General features: G+C 44.9%; 1 protein-coding gene across 1 annotated transcript in view; it reads right to left on the reverse strand.

Moving 5' to 3' along the window:
• LOC132780136 (spectrin beta chain, non-erythrocytic 4) overlaps positions 1-21,965 on the reverse strand; it is a 101,704-nt gene that overhangs the window by 63,324 nt on the left and 16,415 nt on the right. Inside the window, exons 8-17 of the mRNA XM_067461474.1 lie at positions 20,713-20,825; positions 19,176-19,363; positions 17,422-17,539; positions 17,094-17,252; positions 16,565-16,867; positions 14,762-14,912; positions 12,641-13,514; positions 9,934-10,071; positions 7,207-7,587; positions 4,740-5,115 (exon numbers count right to left, since the gene is read on the reverse strand). Of these exons, the coding sequence (XP_067317575.1) occupies positions 4,740-5,115; positions 7,207-7,587; positions 9,934-10,071; positions 12,641-13,514; positions 14,762-14,912; positions 16,565-16,867; positions 17,094-17,252; positions 17,422-17,539; positions 19,176-19,363; positions 20,713-20,825 (2,801 nt within the window). The remainder of the gene's footprint in view (positions 1-4,739; positions 5,116-7,206; positions 7,588-9,933; positions 10,072-12,640; positions 13,515-14,761; positions 14,913-16,564; positions 16,868-17,093; positions 17,253-17,421; positions 17,540-19,175; positions 19,364-20,712; positions 20,826-21,965) is intronic.

A 21,965-nucleotide genomic window follows, 5' to 3' on the forward strand; every position in this document is an offset into this window, starting at 1 on the left:
TTGCATCTGTCAAGTAGGAAATTTAGGTACCACTTATGCGGGGAGACTAATTTACAAGCCATAAAAATCTCCAGCAAGTATGCAAAGAATGAGGAAGTACTTCATCAGTGTCACAAATGGTGAAGCGACAGCTCCCCTGGTGGCCAGAATACTCTCATGAAACAAGCTGGAATATTAAATAGGGTCTGTGCGTCTGTCTATATATGTTGTGTGTCTATGGTATTGAATGTTTGCCATGTATATGTACATTGTAATCCACCCTGAGCCCCCTGCGGGGTGAGAAGGGCGGAATATAAATACTGCTAATAAATAAATAAATAAATAAAATGTCCAGGATGCAGCTTCAAAGATTAGCCATTCAATACTAATCAAGGTGGCCCATTGCAACATTCACACTTGCCTCAATCAGACAAGAGTTCTTTTTTTCCACCCTGGACAATCCACAGATTTATAAACCTCACTTGCCTAGTTTCCAACAGACCTCACAACCTCTGATGATGCTTGCCATAGATATGGGCGAAACGTCAGGAGAGAATGCTTCCAGAACATGGCCATACAGCAACTCAGAACCCTTGCCTGTTTAAAGCAAGTGTGAATATTGCAATTGGCCACCTTGATTATCATTTAATGGCCTTGTAGCTTCAAAGCCTGGCTGATTGATGCCAGGGGGGAATGTTAGTTGGCCCAGATTTATTCTTGTCTGGAATTCCCCTGTTTTTTTTTTTTTTTTAGTGTTGTTCTTTATTTACCAAGTGATTTAAAACTTGGTCTCCAGAATCATATTCCAATGCTTTCACCAGACCTATTACAGGGAAAACCAGCTGATCCCCAACCCATCTAAAACACAGACATGTGCCTTTCATCTCAAGAACAGACAAGCATCCCGAGCTCTGAAGATCACCTGGGAAGGAATCCCACTGGAGCATTGCAGCGCACCCAAATACCTGGGAGTCACTCTGGACCGTGCTCTGACCTACAAGAAGCACTGCCTGAACATCAAGCAAAAAGTGGGTGCTAGAAACAATATCATACGAAAGCTGACTGGCACAACCTGGGGATCACAACCAAATACAGTGAAGACATCTGCCCTTGCGCTATGCTACTCTGCTGCTGAGTATGCATGCCCAGTGTGGAACACATCTCACCACACTAAAGCAGTGGATGTGGCTCTTAATGAGACATGCCGCATTATCACGGGGTGCCTGCGCCCTACACCACTGGAAAAATTACACTGTCTAGCCACATCCACTGCTTTAGCACCGGGATTGTGGCGCAGCTGGCTGAGTGTCAGCTGCATTAAGATCACTCTGACCAAAAGGTCATGAGTTCGAAGCCAGCCCGGGCTGGAGTGGGTGTCCAGCCATTGTGTAGCCCGTTGTCGACCTTTGCAACCCGAAAGACAGTTGCATCTGTCAAGTAGGAAAATAAGGGACCACCTTGTGTGGGAGGCTAAATTTAACTAATTTATGAGGCCATAAAGAAAAAAGATTCCGGGGAATGTGGAATGCGGAAGAACTTCATCGGTGTCATTGATGGACGATGAAAAGCAGCAGCTCCCCTGGCGGCCAGAAAAAAAAAAGTTAAATAGCCTCGGTGTATTTGTGTGTTAAATGTTGTTTGTCAAACTGGCATTGAATGTTTGCCATATATATGTTTACTGTAATCCGCCCTGAGTCCCCTGCGGGGTGAGAAGGGCGGAATATAAGAACTGTAAATAAATAAATAAATATTGCACCACCTGACATCCGCCGGGAAGTAGCAGCCAATAGTGAAAGGACCAAGGCAGAGACATCTCCAGCTCATCCCCTGTTCGGGTATCAGCCAGCACATCAACGACTTAAATCTAGAAATAGTTTTCTAAGATCTACAGAGACACTCGCTGGAACACCTCAGCAAGCGAGAGTCCAAAAGTGGCAGGCTCAAACCCAGAACCTCAACCAATGGCTGATACCAAACGAGAGACTCCCTCCTGGGCACACAGAGGACTGGGCGACCTGGAAGGCACTGAACAGACTGTGCTCTGGCACCACGAGATGCAGAGCCAACCTTCAGAAATGGGGCTACAAAGTGGAATCCTCGACATGCGAGTGTGGAGAAGAGCAAACCACTGACCACCTGCTGCAATGCACCCTGAGCCCTGCCACATGCACAAGGGAGGACCTTCTTGCAGCAACACCAGAAGCACTCCAAGTGGCCAGATACTGGTCAAAGGACATTTAATCAACTCTCATACTCACAAATTTTGTAATCTGCTTGTTTGCTTTGTTCTGTTAGAAATGTAATATAATTTGACTGGTTGTTCTGACACAACAAATAAACCAGACCATTGAAAACTAAACCAGAATAGACTCATAGAGCTGGAAGAGACCTCATGGGCCATCCAGTCCAACCCCCTGCCAAGAAGCAGGAATATTGCATTCAAAGCACCCCTGACAGATGGCCATCCAGCCTCTGTTTAAAAGCTACCAAAGAAGAAGCCTCCACCACACTCCGGGGCAGAGAGTTCCACTGCTGAATGGCTCTCACAGTCAGGAAGTTCTTCCTAATGTTCAGATGGAATCTTCTTTATAGTGCAGTCTTTATGGACTTCTTCGTTCCATACTGAGTCAATCCTTTATTTTGTCAAGAAAACAGAGAAATATGTTCCTCCAAAATGGAAGCGGAACAGAGGCAGGATATATTGAGATAGTTTGGCACCCCGATATGTGCATATTCCTTTTCATTAGACACACACAAGCCATTTCCTATTGCTAATAAGTTGTTATTAGTCACTGTTAACCAGCTGCAGATTAGCATCAAGCCAGGGATTGCCTGTTGATGATCAGCTGCTACCCATCAATAAAGCTCAGTGAAGAAGCAACAATAAGCAAGCGCTGCAAGGGTCACTGCATCCTTTCTCTGGAGCACAAAGCATCCTGTGGCAAACAACATCATTATTCTGGCTGGGGGCTTTCTGGAGAGAAAAACAAACATCACACTTTCAAGCTTCAGTGGCTATTCATCTCGGTGTAGTCAGTGTGGCAGTTTGAATGCTCAACCAAGCATACATCTACATGGTACAATTAATAAAATTCAGCACAATTTTAATTGCTAACGGAGCTCTCAGTGGCGAAGTGGGTTAAACCGCTGAGCTGCTGAACTTGCTGACAAATAGATTGGCAGTTCAAATCAAGGAGCGGGGTGAGCGCCCGCTGTTAGCCCCAGCTTCTGCCAGTCTAGCAGTTCGAAATATGCAAATGTGAGTAGATCAATAGGTACCGCTCCGGTGGGAAGGTAATGGCGCTCCATGCAGTCATGCTGGCCACATGACCTTGGAGGCGTCTATGGACAATACTGACTCTTTGATTTAGAAATTGAGATGAACACCCACCCACAGAGTCAGACATGACTGGACTTAATGTCAAGGGGAAACCTTTACTTTTAATGAGACATGCCGCATTATCACAGGGTGTCTGCGCCCTACACCACTGAAAAAATTACACTGTCTAGCTGGTATTGCACCACCTGACATCTGCTGGGAAGTAGCAGCCAATAGTGAAAGGACCAAGGCAGAGACATCTCTAGCCCATCCCTTGTTTGGGTATCAGCCAGCACGTCAACGACTTAAATCAAGAAATAGTTTTCTAAGATCTACAGAGACACTCGCTGGAACACCCCAGCAAGCGAGAGTCCAAAAGTGGCAGGCTCAAACCCAGAATCTCAATCAATGGCTGATAACAAATGAGAGACTCCCCCCTGGGCACACAGAAGACTGGGCGACTTGGAAGGCGCTGAACAGACTGCGCTCTGGCACCACGAGATGCAGAGCCAACCTTAAGAAATGGGACTACAAAGTGGAATCCTCGACATGCGAGTGTGGAGAAGAGCAAACCACTGACCATCTGCTGCGATGCAACCTGAGCCCTGCCACATGCACAATGGAGGACCTTCTTGCAGCAACACCAGAAGCACTCCAAGTGGCCAGCTACTGGTCAAAGGACATTTAATCAACTACCAAGCTTGCAAATTCTATGTTTTGTCTGCTTGTTTGTTTGTTTTTGTTAAAAATGTAATACAAATGTCTGGTTGCTGATGACATGATAAATAAAATACCTTTACTTTTACCTTAACTGCTATGGCTCAATGCTATAGAATCATGGGAGCTGTTGTTTTACTAGATCACCAAACTACAACTCCGGGGATTCTATAGCACTGAGCCACGACAGTTAAAGTGGTGCCAAACTGCTTCAATTTGACAGTGTAGATGCAGGGTTATTGTAGGTTTTTTGGTCGATATGGCCATGTTCTAGAAGCATTCTCTACTGATGTTTCGCCTGCATCTATAGCAAGCATCCTCAGAGGTTGTGAGGACCTCACAACCTCTGGGATGCTTGCTATAGATGCAGGTGAAACGTCAGGAGAGAATGCTTCTAGAACATGGCCATATAGCCCGAAAAACCTACAACAACCCAGTGATTCCAGCCATGAAAGCCTTCTGCAATACAGTGTAGATGCACTTACAGGCTCTAGGAAACAAGAGTTTGAATCACTGATTGGTCATGGAAACCCAGTAGGTGACCTTGGGCAAGTCAAACTCTCTCAGCTTTAAAGACAGGCAATGATGAACCTCCTTTGAATGAATCTGGTACATTTTTTGCTGGTACATTGTATCATGATTGTGGCTTCCAACTAGCAACTGCTTGTCTACTGGCTAATAGCAAGAACCAAACTTCAACCATTCGAGGGGCAGCTTTTATTACCTGGTTGTACAGGCAAGCTTCAGCTTGCTTGGCGTCTCGAAGGAAGAGGAAGAAGATATGAGCCTGGACCAAGACTTCTCGCCTGTTCTCCCACATCTCCAGAAGCTTGTTCCAGCCCACATCAAGCTTCTGCAACCACTGCTGGAGCGAGAGGTAAGGGAGGTCAGCTTCCTCCAGGGCTAGTACATCATTGACTGCCTGGATCTTCGTGTAGTCCTCTTCGTAGCGGTTGATCTCCTCCTTGAGCGAGGCGTGGTGGTTCAGCAGCTTCTCGGCCTCAGAAAGGTTCCCTGGCAGCTCGTCCGAGGCCACGGCTGCCTGTGTTTTCACCAGCCAGGTGAGAAAGCTGTCCAGATCTTGGATGAACTGCTGCAACCTGGAAGGAGGAGGAACACGGGACAGAAAGGTGAGACATTACTACCAGAAGTTGGACTTATGGATTCCTGGGATTTAACTGTTCATGGGATACTTTCTTTGCCAAAGACTTCTTGTGTTGTAGTTCACAAAATCACACTAAATTACAAATCCATAGGACGAAGACATGATAGTTAAATTGATATCAAACCACTGCTGGAGGTGACATGATGTTCCTTCTAGTTTCCTTTTCTGGATTTTTTTTTTTTGGCCATTTAGAGGGGGTCATAAGAAAAACCACTTTATTTTGCCATCATTTCGTTAGCACTGTGAGGTTATAAAAACACAGCCCAGAAAAGGATGTGGGAAGTCTAAGGATTTGCTGCTCTGCCCTTGGAGCATCAGTGTTACCAAAATCTAAATAAATAAAAATGTAATGAGTTGTTGTAGGTTTTTTCGGGCTATATGGCCATGTTCTAGAGGCATTCTCTCCTGACGTTTCGCCTGCATCTATGGCAAGCAACCTCAGAGGTAGTGAGGATGCTTGCCATAGATGGAGGCAAAACGTCAGGAGCAGGCCCATAGCCAGGATTTTGTTTCGGTGGGGGGGCTGAGTCTGAGTGAAAGAGGGTCTACCCTAGCAAACCTTTTGTATCGTTACCCCAATATCCCCATGCATATGGGATATATTGAGTATGGTGATCAGATCATGATATGAATAAACATAACAGTTTAAATAATGCACCAGTAAGGCCTTTTCGCGAACCACCATGAGAATTTTGTGGGGGGGGGGGTGAAGCCCTCAAGCCCCCCCCCCCCCCGGGCTATATGCCTGGTCAGGAGATAATGCCTCTAGAACATGGCCATATAGCCAGAAAAAACCTACAACAACCCAGTGATTCCGGCCATGAAAGCTTTCGACAATACATTAAAAATGTAATGTTTGTTTGTGGGATTAACATAACTCAAAAACCACTGGATGAATTGACACCAAATTTGGACACGATACATCTTTCAAGCCATCGAGTGACCACCACTCATAAAAACACTGAAAAACACAGCTGAAGAGACTTTAAAAGCCAAAAAATAAAAAAATACATTACAACACATATGCAAAACCACATATATACACGCAAATGCACACATATATATACATATACACAAATATATATACACACAAAACACATATACACAGACTAGGCCACAGCAACGTGTGGCAGGGGATGGCTAGCATTGAATAAATGCAGGGCCATGTGTAGCTAACTAAACACACACCTTCCCCTGCCATACACTAGACCAGTGGTTCCCAACCTTCCTAATGCGGTGACCCCTTAATACAGTTCCTTCTGCTGTGGTGACCCCCAACCATAACATTATTTTCGTTGCTACTTCATAACTGTTATTTTGCTACTGTTATGAATAATAATGTAAATATCTGATATGCAAGATGTATTTTTATTCAGTGGACCAAATTTGGCACAAATAGCCAATACGCCCAATACTGGTGGAGTTGTGGGGGGGGGGGGGGGGGTTGATTTTGTCTTTTGGGAGTCGGAGTTGCTGCGATTTATAATTAATCTACAATCAAAGAGCATTCTGAACTCCACCAACGATGGAATTGAACCAAAGTTGGCACACAGAACTCCCATGACCAACAGAAAATACTGGAAGGGTTTAGTGGGCATTGACCTTGAGTTTTGGAGTTGTAGTTCACCTACATCCAGAGAACCCTGTGGACTCAAACAATGATGGAGCTGGACCAAACTGCACAAATACTTAATATGCCCAAATGTGAACACTGGTGGAGTTTGAGGAAAATAGACCCTCACGTTTGGGAGTGGTAGCTACTGGGATTTATAGTTCACCTACAATCAAAGAGAATTCTGAATCCCACCAATGATAGTATTGAGCCAAACTTCTCACACAGAACCCCCATGACCAACATAAAATACTGTGTTTTTGAATGGTCTTTGGCAACCCCTCTGACACCCCTTCACAACCCCCCCCCCCCCCCCCATGGGTCTTGACCCCCAGGTTGAGAAATGCTGCACTAGACCCGCTATCCCTGTGTCCAGGTGCTTTTGAGAGCAACAGATCATCCCCTGCTCCTGACCTGCTGGCTACCGTGAGTGAGTCCTCGCAGCCCTGCAGAGTCCTCTTCAATGCGTCCCATTCCTCACTGATTTCCTCAAACTGCATCAAGATCTCCATCGCCTGAGCCGGGTGTGTGTTTGCCAGCAGCTCTCCTTCCTGTTGCAGCTCAATCAGCCGGGGCTCCAGGACCACCAGGGCAGCTTCCATGGTGGAGAGGCGTCTCTGGAGGGAGAGGACGCTGCCCAAGTCACCGGTGTTGTACTGAGTAGACTCAACAGCCTTGCGCTTCTCCCGGATCTGGGACTTGATCTCATTGCATTCCAGTAGGTAGTTCTGGATCTTTAGGATGGAGTTGAGATGGTCCTTCTTGTGCTCCACCAGCTCGACCACCCGGTTCCACCTAGGAAACCATGGGAAGACGCATCAAAACAATGTCAAGTAAAGTTCACCAACAGCCTCTTATTCCTGGTAAGCTGGACCTGCCTCGGGGTAACTAGAGCAGGAAATCCTGCACATACCATCAGAGTTGAGCATTTTTGCCACCTTGACACTTCCAAGGACTTTTGTTCCAGGTAGCATTCAGTTGCCCTAGGTTGAGAAATGCAGAACCTACTGAGTTTGGGTTCTGGATTTCTCAACCCTGGGCATTGGTTCCACTTCAATCTCAGCTCCCCGAAAGAAAGTAATGGCATACATAGTGGGGAAGAACCTGCAGTTGTTCACAGCTAGTATGTTTAGCATCTTCCTCACAAACAGGGTGCCATCCCTTCCTGGCCAGAGGCAGAGGGATCTCATGGCTACTCAGAAAAAAAGTGTGAGTCAGAGAGATGGTTTCCCAAGGATCCCAAATGGTCAATTTGGTACCATGATGCTGGGGTCAAGGCCAAAAAGAGGGCTCCCTGATTGCATGTATATGCATGTGTATGAACTCCTCCGCAAGTAGTGACATCTAAATTTTCTATTCTACTCCATTATTATTATTATTGTTGTTGTTGTTGTTATTATTATTATTATTATTATTATTATTATTACAACATTAGTACACAGCAAACAAGATCACTATGCTGGCTGTTGTGTTGGGTCACACATCGGACACTTCGCAAGTGTCTAGGACTGTATGATGTATTGGCGAATAATGCGTGCAGTTCTAAGTAGGGTGGCCTTTTGCAGTTGGCAGATGGTAATCTTGTCAGCGCCGATTGTGCTTAAGTGCACACCAAGGTCTTTAGACACTGCATACAGTGTGCCGATCACCACTGGGACCACTTTACCAGCTTATGCCAGAGTCTTTGCAGTTCGATCTGTAAATCATATCGTGTCAGCTTTTCCAGTTGTGTCTCTTCAATCTTGCTGTAGCCTGGGATTATTATTGTTTACCATATTTATATCCTGCCCTTCTCAACGACGTAGCCCTGAGCACACTGCTCATTTTGCATCCATTTTGGGTTTTTTTTTTTCATTTCCAGTCCTACTGATTTTAATCAAATTTTAATGAATGCATATGCAATACATCTATATAAATAAAAATGTAATGATCATTTGTGGGATTAACAGAACTCAAAAACCACTGGACAAATTGCCGTCAAATTTAGCCACAAGACACCTATTAACCCTCGGAGTGACCATCACTAAAAAAAAATCGATTTTGTCATTTGGGAGTTGTGGTTGCTGGGATTTATAGTTTACTTACAAACAAAGAGCATTCTGAACTCCACCAATGATGGAATTGAACCAAACATGGCACACAGGACTCCCATGACCAAAAGAAAACACTAGAAGGGTTTGGTGGGCTTTGAGTTTGGGAGTTGTAGTTCACCTACATCCAGAGAGCACTGTGGACTCAAACAATGATGGATCTGCACAAAACTTGGCACAAATATTCCATATGCCCAAATGCACAGATGGAGTTTGGGGGAAATAGACCTTGACATTTGGGAGTTGTAGTTACTGGGATTTATAGTTCGCCTACAATCAAAGAGCATGATGAACTCACACAAGTGGGGCAAACTTCCCACACAGAACTCCCATACTTAAGGCCATCCAGTCCAACTCCCTTCACCAGGGCAAGAAAACGCAATCAAAGCCCTCCTGACAAAGAGCCATCAAGCCATAGATATAGATAGATAGATATGATTCACACACACACAGATATAGTCTCATAGATTTGAAAGGGACCCCTAAAGAAGGATAATTATATGTTGCATGTTCCAGTGTGGGCAAACCAGACAATCTCTACATCAACATTAACAAAGAAACAACAAGAAATACTGTTTACCCATAAGCATAAATAAATTACACATATTAGATACCAACGTTTTCTAATTACTTTATTTTCCAGATCACCAGACTGGGCCACAGCAATGCGTGGTAGGGGATAGCTAGTAAAATATAAAATGCAGCAGACACCAGCACAAAAAGCCCACCAGAAACCCTTGGAGGACAGCAGCTCCACAGTGAGAATCTAAAAAATAAGATCTGTGGGGCCAGAGGATCCCAGAAAAGTGATGAAATTTGCCCAAAGCTCCTAGAGGGGACACTGGGGCAAGAAATGGCAATGACCCTTGGGGAGTATGGAGGCCCATGTTACTATTCCCTGAACCTTGCTGTTTATAAAGCCACAGGAGACCCTCATTGATTTGAAGGGGTGCTCAGCAGCACAAGCAAAGACTTCCTGCATTGGGTCAAATGCACCCCCTTCTTCCTTCAATACAGACATCAAAAGGGATTTTAGACAGACCCTCCATACCTGCTGTTCAGGTGGTCCTGGCAGGACCGGACTTCAGAAGAACTTGGGTGGCCCCCATCGACCAACTGCTGCACAATCTGGTTGACATCTAAAATCCGACCCATTAGGCTGTTCATCTCTTGGTCCAGACTTTCAAACCTGAGTAGAAAGCAGATGTTGGCACGTTAGCATTCCAACTACATTTACCTCCAATAACAACATTTAGTTATTTATTTTTATTTACAGTATTTCTATCCAGCCCTTCTCACCCCAAAGGGGACTCAGAGCAGCTTACAGAACATACATTCAATGCCAACTATACAATTAACAAGGACAGACAACAGAAACAGAGGTAAAGGCAGTTTTCCAATCATATTTCCGGCATCTTGGAGGCTGTGTTCAACTCAGGTCACAGGTGGTGCTGTCACTCTATCTTTCAAGCCAAGGAGCTTTTCTCTGATTTATGTCCTTAAGAACGCCTTTAAATACCTCACTGCAAAAAGTTTTATCTACAGGGAACCCCGGTGGCACAGTGGGTTAAACCACTGAGCTGCTAAGCTTGTTGACCGAAAGGTCACAGGTTCAAATCTGGGGAGCGGTGTGAGCTTCTGCTGTCAGCCCCAGCTTCTGCCAACCTAGCAGTTCCAAAAATACAAAATGTGAATAGATCAGGAGGTACCACTCTGGCAGGAAGGTAACGGTACTCCATGTAGTCATGCCAGCCACCTTGGAGGTGTCTATGGACAATGCCGGCTCTTCGGCTTAGAAATGGAGATGAGCACCACATCCCAGAGTTGGACATGACTGGACTTAATGTCAGGGGACAACCTTTACCTTTTACTATTTTATCTATTTGCATTTCTGCTTTTGAACTGCTAGATGGGCAGGTGAGCTGGGGCTAAGAATGGGTGTTCACCCCAACCCGGTTGAACTGCTAAGCTTCCGATTGGCAGGATTTTTTTCTGCAGCACAGTAATTTAACCTGCTGTGTTAAGCCCAGCCTTATCTCATGTAGAAGAAATCCTTTTCTGACTCATGTGTCTGCACACACACTCAACTCTGTTCCTAGGATTTCATGAATAGTATCATATAACCCCATCCACTGCAGACTGAATGCCCTATCAACCCAATATGCTGATAACACTATGTGAAACATGATTTTTCTTCCTGGGTTACAAATGCCATTTCCTAATTGGTTCTATCAATTTATTCAACTGCAAAAACTTTGTTTGGTGGAACATCCTGCAGCACATTTTGTGATAGTTTTTCAATGAATATCTCATCAAGTCTCAACCAATTAGACATAGTTTGTGGCAGCCACAAAACCAAAATTTCTGGCATAATAACTACTTTAAAAGTAAGTTCTGCACAATTAAACAGGAAATAAAACTTTTAAACTAGGAACAGAAATCTTTTAAATTTTTTTACATAAAATGGTAAAGGTTTCCTTTGACATTAACTCTAATTGTGTCTGACTACGAGGGTGGTGCTCATCTCCAATTCTAACCCGAAGAGCCGGCGTTGTCTATAGACACCTCCAAGGTCATGTGGCCAGCATGACTGCATGGAGTGTCGTTACCTTCCCACTGAAGCAGTACCTATTGATCTACTCACATTTGCATGTTTCGAACTGCTAGGTTGGCAGAAGCTGGGGCTAACAGTGGGAGCTCACACTGCTCCCCGGATTCGAAAGACTGATCTTTCGGTCAGCAAGTTCAGCAGCTCAGCTTTCTAACCCACTGCGCCACTTAGTTACATAGTAAAGGTACAGGTTTTCCCCTGACATTAAGTCCAGTCGTGTCCGACTCTGGGGTGTGCTGCTCATCTCCATTTCTAAGCTGAAGAGGTTGTCCATAGACACCTCCAAGGTCATGTGGCCAGCATGACTGCATGGCACGCCGTTACCTTCCCACCGGAGCACTACCTATTGATCTACTCACATTTGCATGTTTTCAAACTGCTAGGTTGGCAGAAGCTGGGGCTGACAGTGGAAGCTCACATCTCTCCCTGGATTCGAACCTGCGACCTTTCAACAAGTTAGCAGCTCAGCGCTTTAACCTACTGTGTCACTGGGGACTCTACTTAGTAACATAGCGTAATATATTTTATTTCACACATTATTATTGGCTTTAAAAGCGCTCTCAAAGGTGCTGAATCCTAAAGCCAAAATGTGATAAGCACCATGGATAGATCCTTTAAAATCTACAGTATAATCTAAAGTAGATTCATATCTACTTGTGGCGCAGTGGGTTAAAGCTCTGAGCCACTGAACTTGCTTACCGAAAGGTCGCAGGTTCAAATCTGGGGAGTGGAATGAGCTCCCGCTGTTGGCTCCAGTTTCTGCCAACCTAGCAGTTCGAAAACATGCAAATTTGAGTAGATCAATAGCCACCACTCCAGCAGAAAAGTAACGGTGCTCCATGCAGTCATGCTGGCCACATCACCTCGGAGGTGTCTATGGACAACGCTGGCTCTTCAGCTTAGAAATGGAGATGAGCACCAACCTCCAGAGTTGGACTTAATGTCAGTGGGAGACCTTTACCTTTTCCTTAGATTCATATTACACAGACACAGAAAACACAGGTTGTCACAGTTCTCATAAACTGTTATATGCTGACAATTTACAAGAATGTCAAGTACACAACCCAAACTTTAAAGTTCCTGCTCTTAAGGGCCTCCTGGATAGCATCCCCTTGGAATGGGACCCAGGAATCCTGAGCCCACTTACCGGTGCTGCACCACCTCAACATCTTCCAATTTCTGGGGAACGTCCATCCGGTTGAGCCACTGCTCTTTTTCGTCAATCCAAACTTCGCAGGCGTTAACCTCACTGAACATGTGGTAGACGGCCAGGGCATCTTGCAACCACTGGCGTCGCAGCACAGCCACTTCAACCACTTCCCCATACAACTGCTCCACCTCCACAATACGGATCTGCACATCTACCAACTCATGGTATTCAGGCGCCAGAGCACCCAGTTGTTTGCGAAGGGCCAGGACAGCTGTTCGGTGCTTGTCAATCTCATCCACCACTCCTTTATGCTTCTTGACCAGAGATTGGGTGGAGTACTCATCATGGCCAAAGTCATCGCTGGACACCAGGCGGTAGGTGTCTTGCAGCCAGACCACTAGGTCTTCAGTATCGGCACTGAACTGGTGAAAGCTCAGGGCCTCTTGCAGCTTCTGGAGGTGTGATGATGAGAGTTCCTCCAGCTTCTTCCAGCGCAGGCGCACCTCCCGGATCTTCTCCTGGATGTTGATGGGGCCAAAGCGTTTCCGCAGGAGGATCTGCTCCCCTCGCCTCATGGCCGTCTGTAGCAAGGAGCGCCGCCCACCCAGCTCACCCAAAAGGATGCTGTGCTTGCTTAGCAGCTTGGCTACACTGTTCAGGTCCTTGCCGTAGCCTTGTGAGGAGGACAGAATGCTCTCCTTCTCCCGTGCCCAGGCTTCTGCCTCTTCCATCTCTTGGAAAAAGGACCACAGTTGGCGGGAGGCCTCTAACTCCTTCCGCCGCTTGGCTGCCAGCTCCTGTAGCTGCTCTAGGCAGCTTTGGACGTGGTTCACCCGGTTGCAGATGATCTGGGGGTCACAAGGCTGGTAGCCTAGGCAGAAAGAGAGAAAAAAGTGGTGGTGGAGGAGGCAGAAATGGGAGAATAACAGAAGGTGAAGGCAAGGACACCCCAGGACAGCCTATACTTGCACACACACACAACCTCCATTCCTAGGATTTCATATTTATTTATTTACGGCATTTGTAGCCCGCCTTTCTCAGCCTTACGGCGACTCAAGGTGGCTTACAGAATTGGCAGAATTTGATGCCATACATTCATAAAAGTACAGTTACAAATATTCAACCTGATATTATAAAAACCATAAAAAACATTAAAAACTGTGGAGCAGCTAGCTGGGAGTCAGCTGCATTAAGATCACTACTGATCGAAAAATCATGAGTTCAAAGTCAGTGAGCTTCCGACCATTCTGTGTAGCTTTCTGTCAACCTTTGCAGCCCAAAAGTCAGTTGCATCTGTCAGGTAGAAAATTTAGGCACCACTTATGCAGGGAGGCTACTAATTTAACTCATTTACGATGCCATAAAAATCTCCAGCAAGCAAACAAGCAAAGAATGAGGAAGTACTCCATCAGTGTCTCAAATGGACAGTGAAGCAACAGCTCCCCTGGTGGCCAGAATACCCTCATGAAAGCTGGAAAGTTAAATAGCCTCTGTGTGTCTGTCTATATATGTTGTGTGTCTATGGCATTGAATGTTTATCATATATATGTACATTGTAATCCGTCCTGAGTCCCCTGCAGGGTGAGAGGGAAGGAATATAAATACTTTAAATAAATAAATAAATAAACATATCATCACCACCAAACTTGGTGGTGTCATCCTGTTAAAATCATTATCCAGCAGCATCGTTTAGCCATTCCGTATTCATTCTTCTAATTTCATAATTATTTGTTCTGCTGCATTTCCAAATGCTTGTTCAAAAAGCCATATTTTTACTCTTTTTCTGAAGGTCAATAGGGAGGGGGCTGATTTAATATCCCTAGAAGCGAGTTCCACAGCCGAGGGGCCACCACTGAGAAGACCCTGTCTCTCGTCCCCGCCAGGCATGCTTGCGAGGAAGGCGGGATCGAAAGCAGGGCCTTCCCAGATGATTTTAAATTCCTAGATGGTTCATGAGGGGAGATACGTTTGGACAGGTAAGCTGGGCACGAACCGTTTAGGGCATTATAGGCTAAAGCCAGTACTTTGAATTGTGCACGATAGCAGCCAGTGGAGTTGGCGCAACAGAGGAGTGTAAAGCCAAAATGGCTGAAAGGATGACATATTCTTCACATTTACCTTCTAACTCTGAGAATTTGAGGGCTGCGACATTGAGGGCCTGCACACGGTCACTCTGTGCAGAGACGTCAGCCTCCAGGTGGCTATGCTTCTGTAGCAAGTCCTCCACTTCCAGAAGGTGTTTCCCAAAGTCCTTGGATGCCAGCTGGGCCTGGAAGGAAATGGGCAGAAAGAGGGATGAGGAACCCTTCCAGGGTCGCCCAACTCTCAGAGGCAGCTTGTGGCATGAGACAGTGAGGAGCAATGTGTGGGCATTCTAGATGCCCCCCCCCCCCCAGAATATTCAATATGTGTTCTGTGTCATTTTACTTCCCTGTCCCCCAGATTCCCAAATTACAAGAACCCTTGCAAAATCAGTAAAAAAATGAGTCAAAATAAACAAAAGAAAATGACTGTTTTTGACCAATGGCAGGCTTTTAAAATATGGCATCACCAAGAACTTCCAACAAAAGGTTTAGGCCTTCTGTGAAGAAGGTATCTATCTACCCCCTTTTTCTGTCTGCTGCTTTGTTATTTGAAAGAAGTTATGATTGGAAACATCAAAAAGAGAAGGAAAATACAACTTCTCAGTTAAGTTGATGCAAAACCAGCCGGTTTCCTTTGAAAGGGACACCAGTGCAAACAGCCATGGTAGGTGGTTCCAGAAAAATTACAATGGCATGACCAACTCTCTTAGTTAAGTTCCTCCAGACCAGTGTTTCTAAACCAACTAACTAACACACTCCTTCCTCTGTCATACACTGGAGCAGTGGTTCTCAACCTTCCTAATGCTGTGACCTCTTAATACAGTTACTCCTGTTGTGGTGTCCCCAACCATAACATTATTTTCGTTGCTACTTCATAACTGTAATTTTGTTACTGTTACGAATTGTAATGTAAATGTCTGATATGCAGGGTGTATTTTCATTCAATGGACCAAATTTGGCACAAATACCCAACACCCAAATTTGAATACTGATGGGGTTGGGGGGGGGGGTTGATTTTGTCATCTGGGAGTAGTAGTTGCTGGGATTTATAGTTCACCTCCAATCAAAGAGCATTTCGAACTCCGCCAATGATAGAATTGGGCCAAACTTCCCACACAGAACCACCATGATCAACAGAAAATACTGGAGGGATTTGGGAGGGATTGACAGTGATTTAGGGGAGATGTAGTTCACCTACATCTGTAGAGCCCTGTGAACCCAAACAACAATGGATGCTGCTGGGCCACTCTCAGTACCACATCATGCAGGCGCTTTTTCCCCTGCCTTGAAGGGACTCGTTGCTGAGAGCCTCCCTCCAGCTTCGCACACTCTCCCTTGCCAACGCATGCATACTACGCTGCCATGCCTGCTCTCCCCTCCCCACTTGGAGTCTCAGAAACAGCCCTTCCATTGGCTGAGAGGCCACCTAAAAGGCCGGCCAATCACAGCAGAGAAGGGCTTTTGGTAGGAGCATTCGCCGTCTGTTTCCAAAAAGGAAGAGAAGGACAGGGGGAGAGATCTTCAGCTTTCTCAGCCAAGACCATCAGAAATATGTGTTTCCTTATGGTCTTTGGCGACCCCTCCAAACCCTCATCACCACCACCCCCAAGGGGTCCCAACATTGCTCCAGACCAACACTTTGGAAAGTTACCTCATTGGATTTCAACTGCCAATATTCTACTGCTAGCATGATCATTGACCATGCTATGCGAGGGATTGAGGAGTTATGATCATTTTAAAAACCTTTTTAAAAACCAACCCTGCAGTGTATTATTGTTGGGATGCGTTCCTTGATCTGGATAGGGTAGATCACCAATACTCCCCTCCATGCCCTCACCTGCATTTCATCCATCCAGTCAATCATGTAGACCATCTCCTGGAAGATCTTCTGAAGGGCCAAATTCTGCTCCAGCCGAGCTCGCCGGGCACTGACCAGCTCCGTCAAGAGCCCCCACTGGCGCAGCACATTGTCTTTCTGCGCATTGATCCGCTTGCTGTCATAGTAGCTCTCTGACTCCATCTCTTGGGCCAACTCCACCACCACCTGGATGCGCTCCTGGTAGGAGGAGATGTCTGCCTCAATGGCCTCGTGCTTCTTCATGGCGGCCTCCACCGCAGGAAGGTCATAACCAAAGTTGTCCTGGGAAGCGAAGTGAAACAAAGGGGTGAGGAGGCGTGTCTGTCAGATAGGATCATGTAACAGCATGATGAGAAGCAGGTGAATTTGCATTGTTTTCCATTCACTGGCTAGAAAAACAACAAAAACCCTCATCCTGAGCTGGAATTCAAAGTTCCCTTCCCACCCTTTGTAATTCTTTCCTTTACTTCTTCCACATCTGCACAACAAGCATTTGCCTTCCAGTTACCTGAGAGACGAGTCGCTGGTTCTCATTCAGCCAGGTTTCTCGCATGATAGCTTTGTGGTCAAAGCGCTGGGCCAGCAACTCCAGCTTCTCTTGGCGGATCAGCTCATTGCGGAGGGCCACCTCTCGCTCATGTTCAGCCTTCTCCAGCCTGGTCCAGGCCTGGCAAGAGGAGAGGGAATAGCAGAAGAGAGAGAGGGGGGGGGGTGAGAGGAATGGGGTGGGAGGAAGAGAAATGCAGGCTATGGCATTTCTTTGCAGGCTTTCCATTCATGTCTCTGATGAGCTGACTGTCTACATACCAACCCTGCCTTTTGATCCAATCTCCCACCTTGTTGATGTCAGAGATGCTCCTTCCTTCCTTGGGGATGTAGAGCTTGCGGTTGTTGGCTCGGAGTTTGCTCTGGATGGAGAACAACAAGACCTCCAGGTTCCCCTTTTCTTGAAACCTGTAGGCAATAAGCAATGAACAAAAGATCAGCCTTCCAGAAGGCCAGCTTCTGCTTGTGCCATTATCAGACTCATACAGGGGGCCCCTGGTGGCACAGTGGGTTAAACCGCTGAGCTGTTGAACTTGCTGACCAAAAGGTCAGTGGTTTGAATCTGGAGAGCAGGGTGAGCTCCTGCTGTTAGCGCAAGCTTCTGCCAACCTAGCAGTTTGAAAACATGCAAATGTGAGTAGATCAAATGTGCTTCTTTGGGAAAGTAATGGCATGGCACGCAGTCATGCTGGCCACATGAACTTGAAAGTGCCTATGAACAACGCCTGCTCTTCGGCTTAGAAATGGAGGTGAGCACCAACCCCCTGAGTCAGACATGACTACACTCAGGGGCGGCTCAAGCCATTACGGAAAAGTAAGCATTTGCAGTACAGTTGATTTTGCCCAGGGGCGCTCTTGGCGGAAAATAGACCTTGACATATGTGAGTTGTAGTTACTGGGATGTATAGTTCACCTACAATCAAAGAGCATTCTGAACTCCACCAATGATGGAATTGAACCAAATATGGCACACAGTACTCCCACGACGAACAGAAAATATATATCAATGATTGGTTGGGGGAGGGGGTGCCAAAATACTGTTTGCTTACCGTTGAAAATTACCTTGGGCCGCCTCTGACTACACTTAATGTCGCCTTCGGGCTGATATGGGCAGGATACAAATGTTGTAAATAAATAAATAAATAAATGTCAGGGGAAACCTTTACCTTTACTATATAACATATAATTATTATATTATTATATTGTATTACATTATAATATTATGATCAATATTATATGTACCTACAATATATTATATTATTGGCATGGCACAATATTAGTATTATATAATATACCACTATACTGCAATATTATTAGTAATATTACATGTAATATAGAATATACAATTATTATATTGTATTATTAGTAGTACTGTTATATTGTACTACATTATAATAAATAAAGGTAAAGGTAAAGGTTTTCCCCTGACATTAAGTCCAGTTGTGTCCGACTCTGGGGATTGGTACTCTTCTCCATTTCTAAGCCAAAAAGCCGATGTTGTCTGTAGACACCTCCAAGGTCATGTGGCCAGCAAGACTGCATGGAGCGCCGTTACCTTCCCACCTCAGCAGTACCTATTGATCTACTCACATTTGCATGTTTTTGAACTGCTAGGTTGGCAGGAGCTGAGGTTAACAACGGGAGCTAATGGTGCTCTCCGGATACGAACCGCTGACCTTTTGGTCAGCAAGTTCAACAGCTCAGTGTGCCATTGAGGCCCCTCTCCATTGGGGGGGGGGGGGGCTTACATATATATTAAAGTAATGTTGGACTATGTTTCTGGAGATGAAGTTACTGCTCAGCCATAGAAATCCACTGGGTAACCTTGGCTGAGCCACGCACTTTATGCTCCACATAGTTTTGCTTTAGGGCCACAATAAATCAGAAACAACATGGAAGCACACAACAATGATGCTCTTCTTGCACTCCTGAAAGCATCTTCCCTTCATCACTTTCTTTGCTGCCTCATTTAGGTAAGTCCTCCCAGCACCAAGCCAGCATCTCCCCACTGTCTTGCTGCAGCACTCCTTGCCCATCCACTCACTTCACAGGCTTCTCTAACGTGCAGAAAGCGGTGAAGGCTTGCAATTGCTGTTGGACCCCAGCGAGAGAGTTGGCGAACTTCTGGTTGCTGATAATGGCAATGGTGAGCTCGATCCACTCCAGCAACTCACTGGCCAGAGACTCATAGCGCTCAATGATCTTCTCAATCTCCAGGACTTGATCTAGCACCTGCATAAAAGGAAGGGCATGAGCAAGTTGCACATCCACAGCCAGACTGGGACATACATGGGAAAATTAAGGGTGTTGGGGTGTTGGGGATGGAAAGATCCAAGGAAAGAGGGGCTCATAGACTCAAGGCTTTTCTTACAAAACCCATCCTCCCAGCATCCTCCAACTTGAGCTTCTTATTCATTCAGCTGGAATAACGAAGCTCCCTCAATTATTTACATCACGATAACTTCCTCCATTAGTAGCAGTTCCTTGGTGGATGGCAATCCTCCTCTGCTAATCACAGAAGATAGCAATTTATTTCCAAAAATATTATTGTCACCACATGAGTTTTAGCTGGAAATCAACTCTCTCAGCTGTGTCTATGAAATTTACTGCATCGCTATAAGTTGACTCAAAGGATACATACATACTGTTTGTCTTTAATTCTAAAACACATTTTCCCCATGTAAACATCTGTAAAAATGGGATGAGTCAATAGAATCATGAGTAGTTTTTTTCCCTGTTGGTGGTACTGAAATGTTTGTGTGCGTCTTACAGATAACACATCAAGAGCGGGCTTTTGGGGCGGTAGGTGGATGAGAAGATCTAAAATTCCAGAATCTGAACCAAAAATACTCCATTGTGCATTTTGAACTCCAATTTCATCACGTAACAATAATCAGGGGTGATTTGAATGCAATATTCCTGCTTCTTGGCAGAATGGGGTTGGACTGGATGGCCCATGAGGTCTCTTCCAACTCTTTGATTCTATGATTCTATAGTTGCATTTTTGGAGTGCCAAAAATAATACATTTGTTTCCTCACATAATAGTCGCACCCCCATTTGAGCCTCGTCCTTCCTTCTTTCTTCAAAGGCAAACTATAAACTGAGGTTACTAAAGCTCTGCTTTTCCCTCCTCCCTCCGAGTCCTTAAGGCAATTTAAATGTCCTTAATTTTTATGTCCTCGTGTTGAAATGTTGTTTTATTTTATGTTTAATTGTCTTATTGATTTTAATGCATTATTATATGCTTTGTTTAGATTTATGATTTGGCATTGAATTTTGCCATTATTTGTTGTAGACCGCTTTGAGTCCCCCCTGGGGTGAGAAAAGAGGTATATAAATACAGTAAATAATAATAATAAATAAATTAGACTAAGCATTCTAAATTAGCATATATTGTATTCATTCGGTCCTTCTTGAGTGACAGCTGAGTTTCCTACAGGTTGTTGGTTCTAGACAACTACCCTGGAGAGCCACCATAATGCCAGGCAGAAATAGCATGGCTTTCTCAACAACAGAAAAAGAAAGACCTCCTGCTTGTGCAAAGAGTGTTGGGACTACTCTTCTCCCATTTGAAACTCACCTTTCCGATCCTCTTCCCTTCTACAGCCAGGGCCTTCATCTTGGAGAAGTAATGGTAGTAGGAGACGACATAAGTGATGATGGACTTCTCGTCAGGATGTTCCATGTTAACATCTGCAATTGCAGGCAGAGAGAGAAGGATTTGAAAGGGAGCAGATATGGAGTCAACAAACGAGAGCTTGGTGCGTTCACCCTGGAATGCACGTCAAGTAGAAGATGGAAAGAAACCACAGACTTTTGACTGAGAACATTAGGCAAAGAGTTGAGAAGATTGGCATATCCAATTACCTTGAAAGGCGATTCTGCTCTCTATTGGGTCAGAATCTTGGTTTGTGGAGGGAAGTGGTGGGCAAAGTGTGCTCTCTGAGCAACACATCACAGGATGCATGTACATTGTAGAATATTACAATACAACACCACTTTTTATCTGCCATGGCTCAGTACTATGGAGTCAGAAGAGTTGCAAGTTGGTGAGACACCAGCACATATTGGCAGAGAGGGGAGGAACCTTTGTAAAACTACAAATCCCATGAGTCCATAGCATTAGAGCCATGATTGCTAAAGTGATGCCAAATAGCATAAATTCTACAGTATAGATCAGTCATGGGCAAACTTTGCTCTCAAAGAAATTAAAGGAGAAGAAAGCTCGCAGCTTGAAACAGTGCATTTGTATCATCCTCCTCTCCTCAAAAGAGGATGCTGGAGATGCTGGGCACAGTAGTCTGGAAGAGAGTGTGAATATGCTATTGTGTGTTTTGTTTGCTGGGGCAGTCATTTCTGCACATGCCCTGAAACATCTTTTTGCTTTTTTGGCTTTTTAGATCCTTCTACTGTGTTTTTCAATGTTTTTATGAGTGATGGTCCCTCATTGGCCTGATAGGTGTATTGTGCCCAAATTTGGTGTCAATTCATCTAGTGGTTTTTGTGTTATGTTAATCCCACAAACGAACATTGCATTTTTATATATACAGACTAGCTATCCCCTGCCACGCGTTGCTGTGGCGCAGTCTGTGTATATGTGTTTTGTGTGTGTATATATTTGTGTATATGTGTATATCAATTTTATCCTAGTGCATTTGGCCCGCCCATTGTGTTCTATTTCTCTATCATGTTATTTTGTAATTCTTTATTTTATTTTGTTACTTCATGTATTTATTTTGATGGTATTTTCTGCTTCTTTGTATTTTATTGTGCTGAACTGTAATTTTGGGCTTGGCCTCATGTTAGCCGCTCCAAGTCCCCTTTGCGGAGATT

This window comes from Anolis sagrei, chromosome Y (assembly GCF_037176765.1).
Source record: "Anolis sagrei isolate rAnoSag1 chromosome Y, rAnoSag1.mat, whole genome shotgun sequence".
Classification (NCBI taxonomy): domain Eukaryota; kingdom Metazoa; phylum Chordata; class Lepidosauria; order Squamata; family Dactyloidae; genus Anolis; species Anolis sagrei.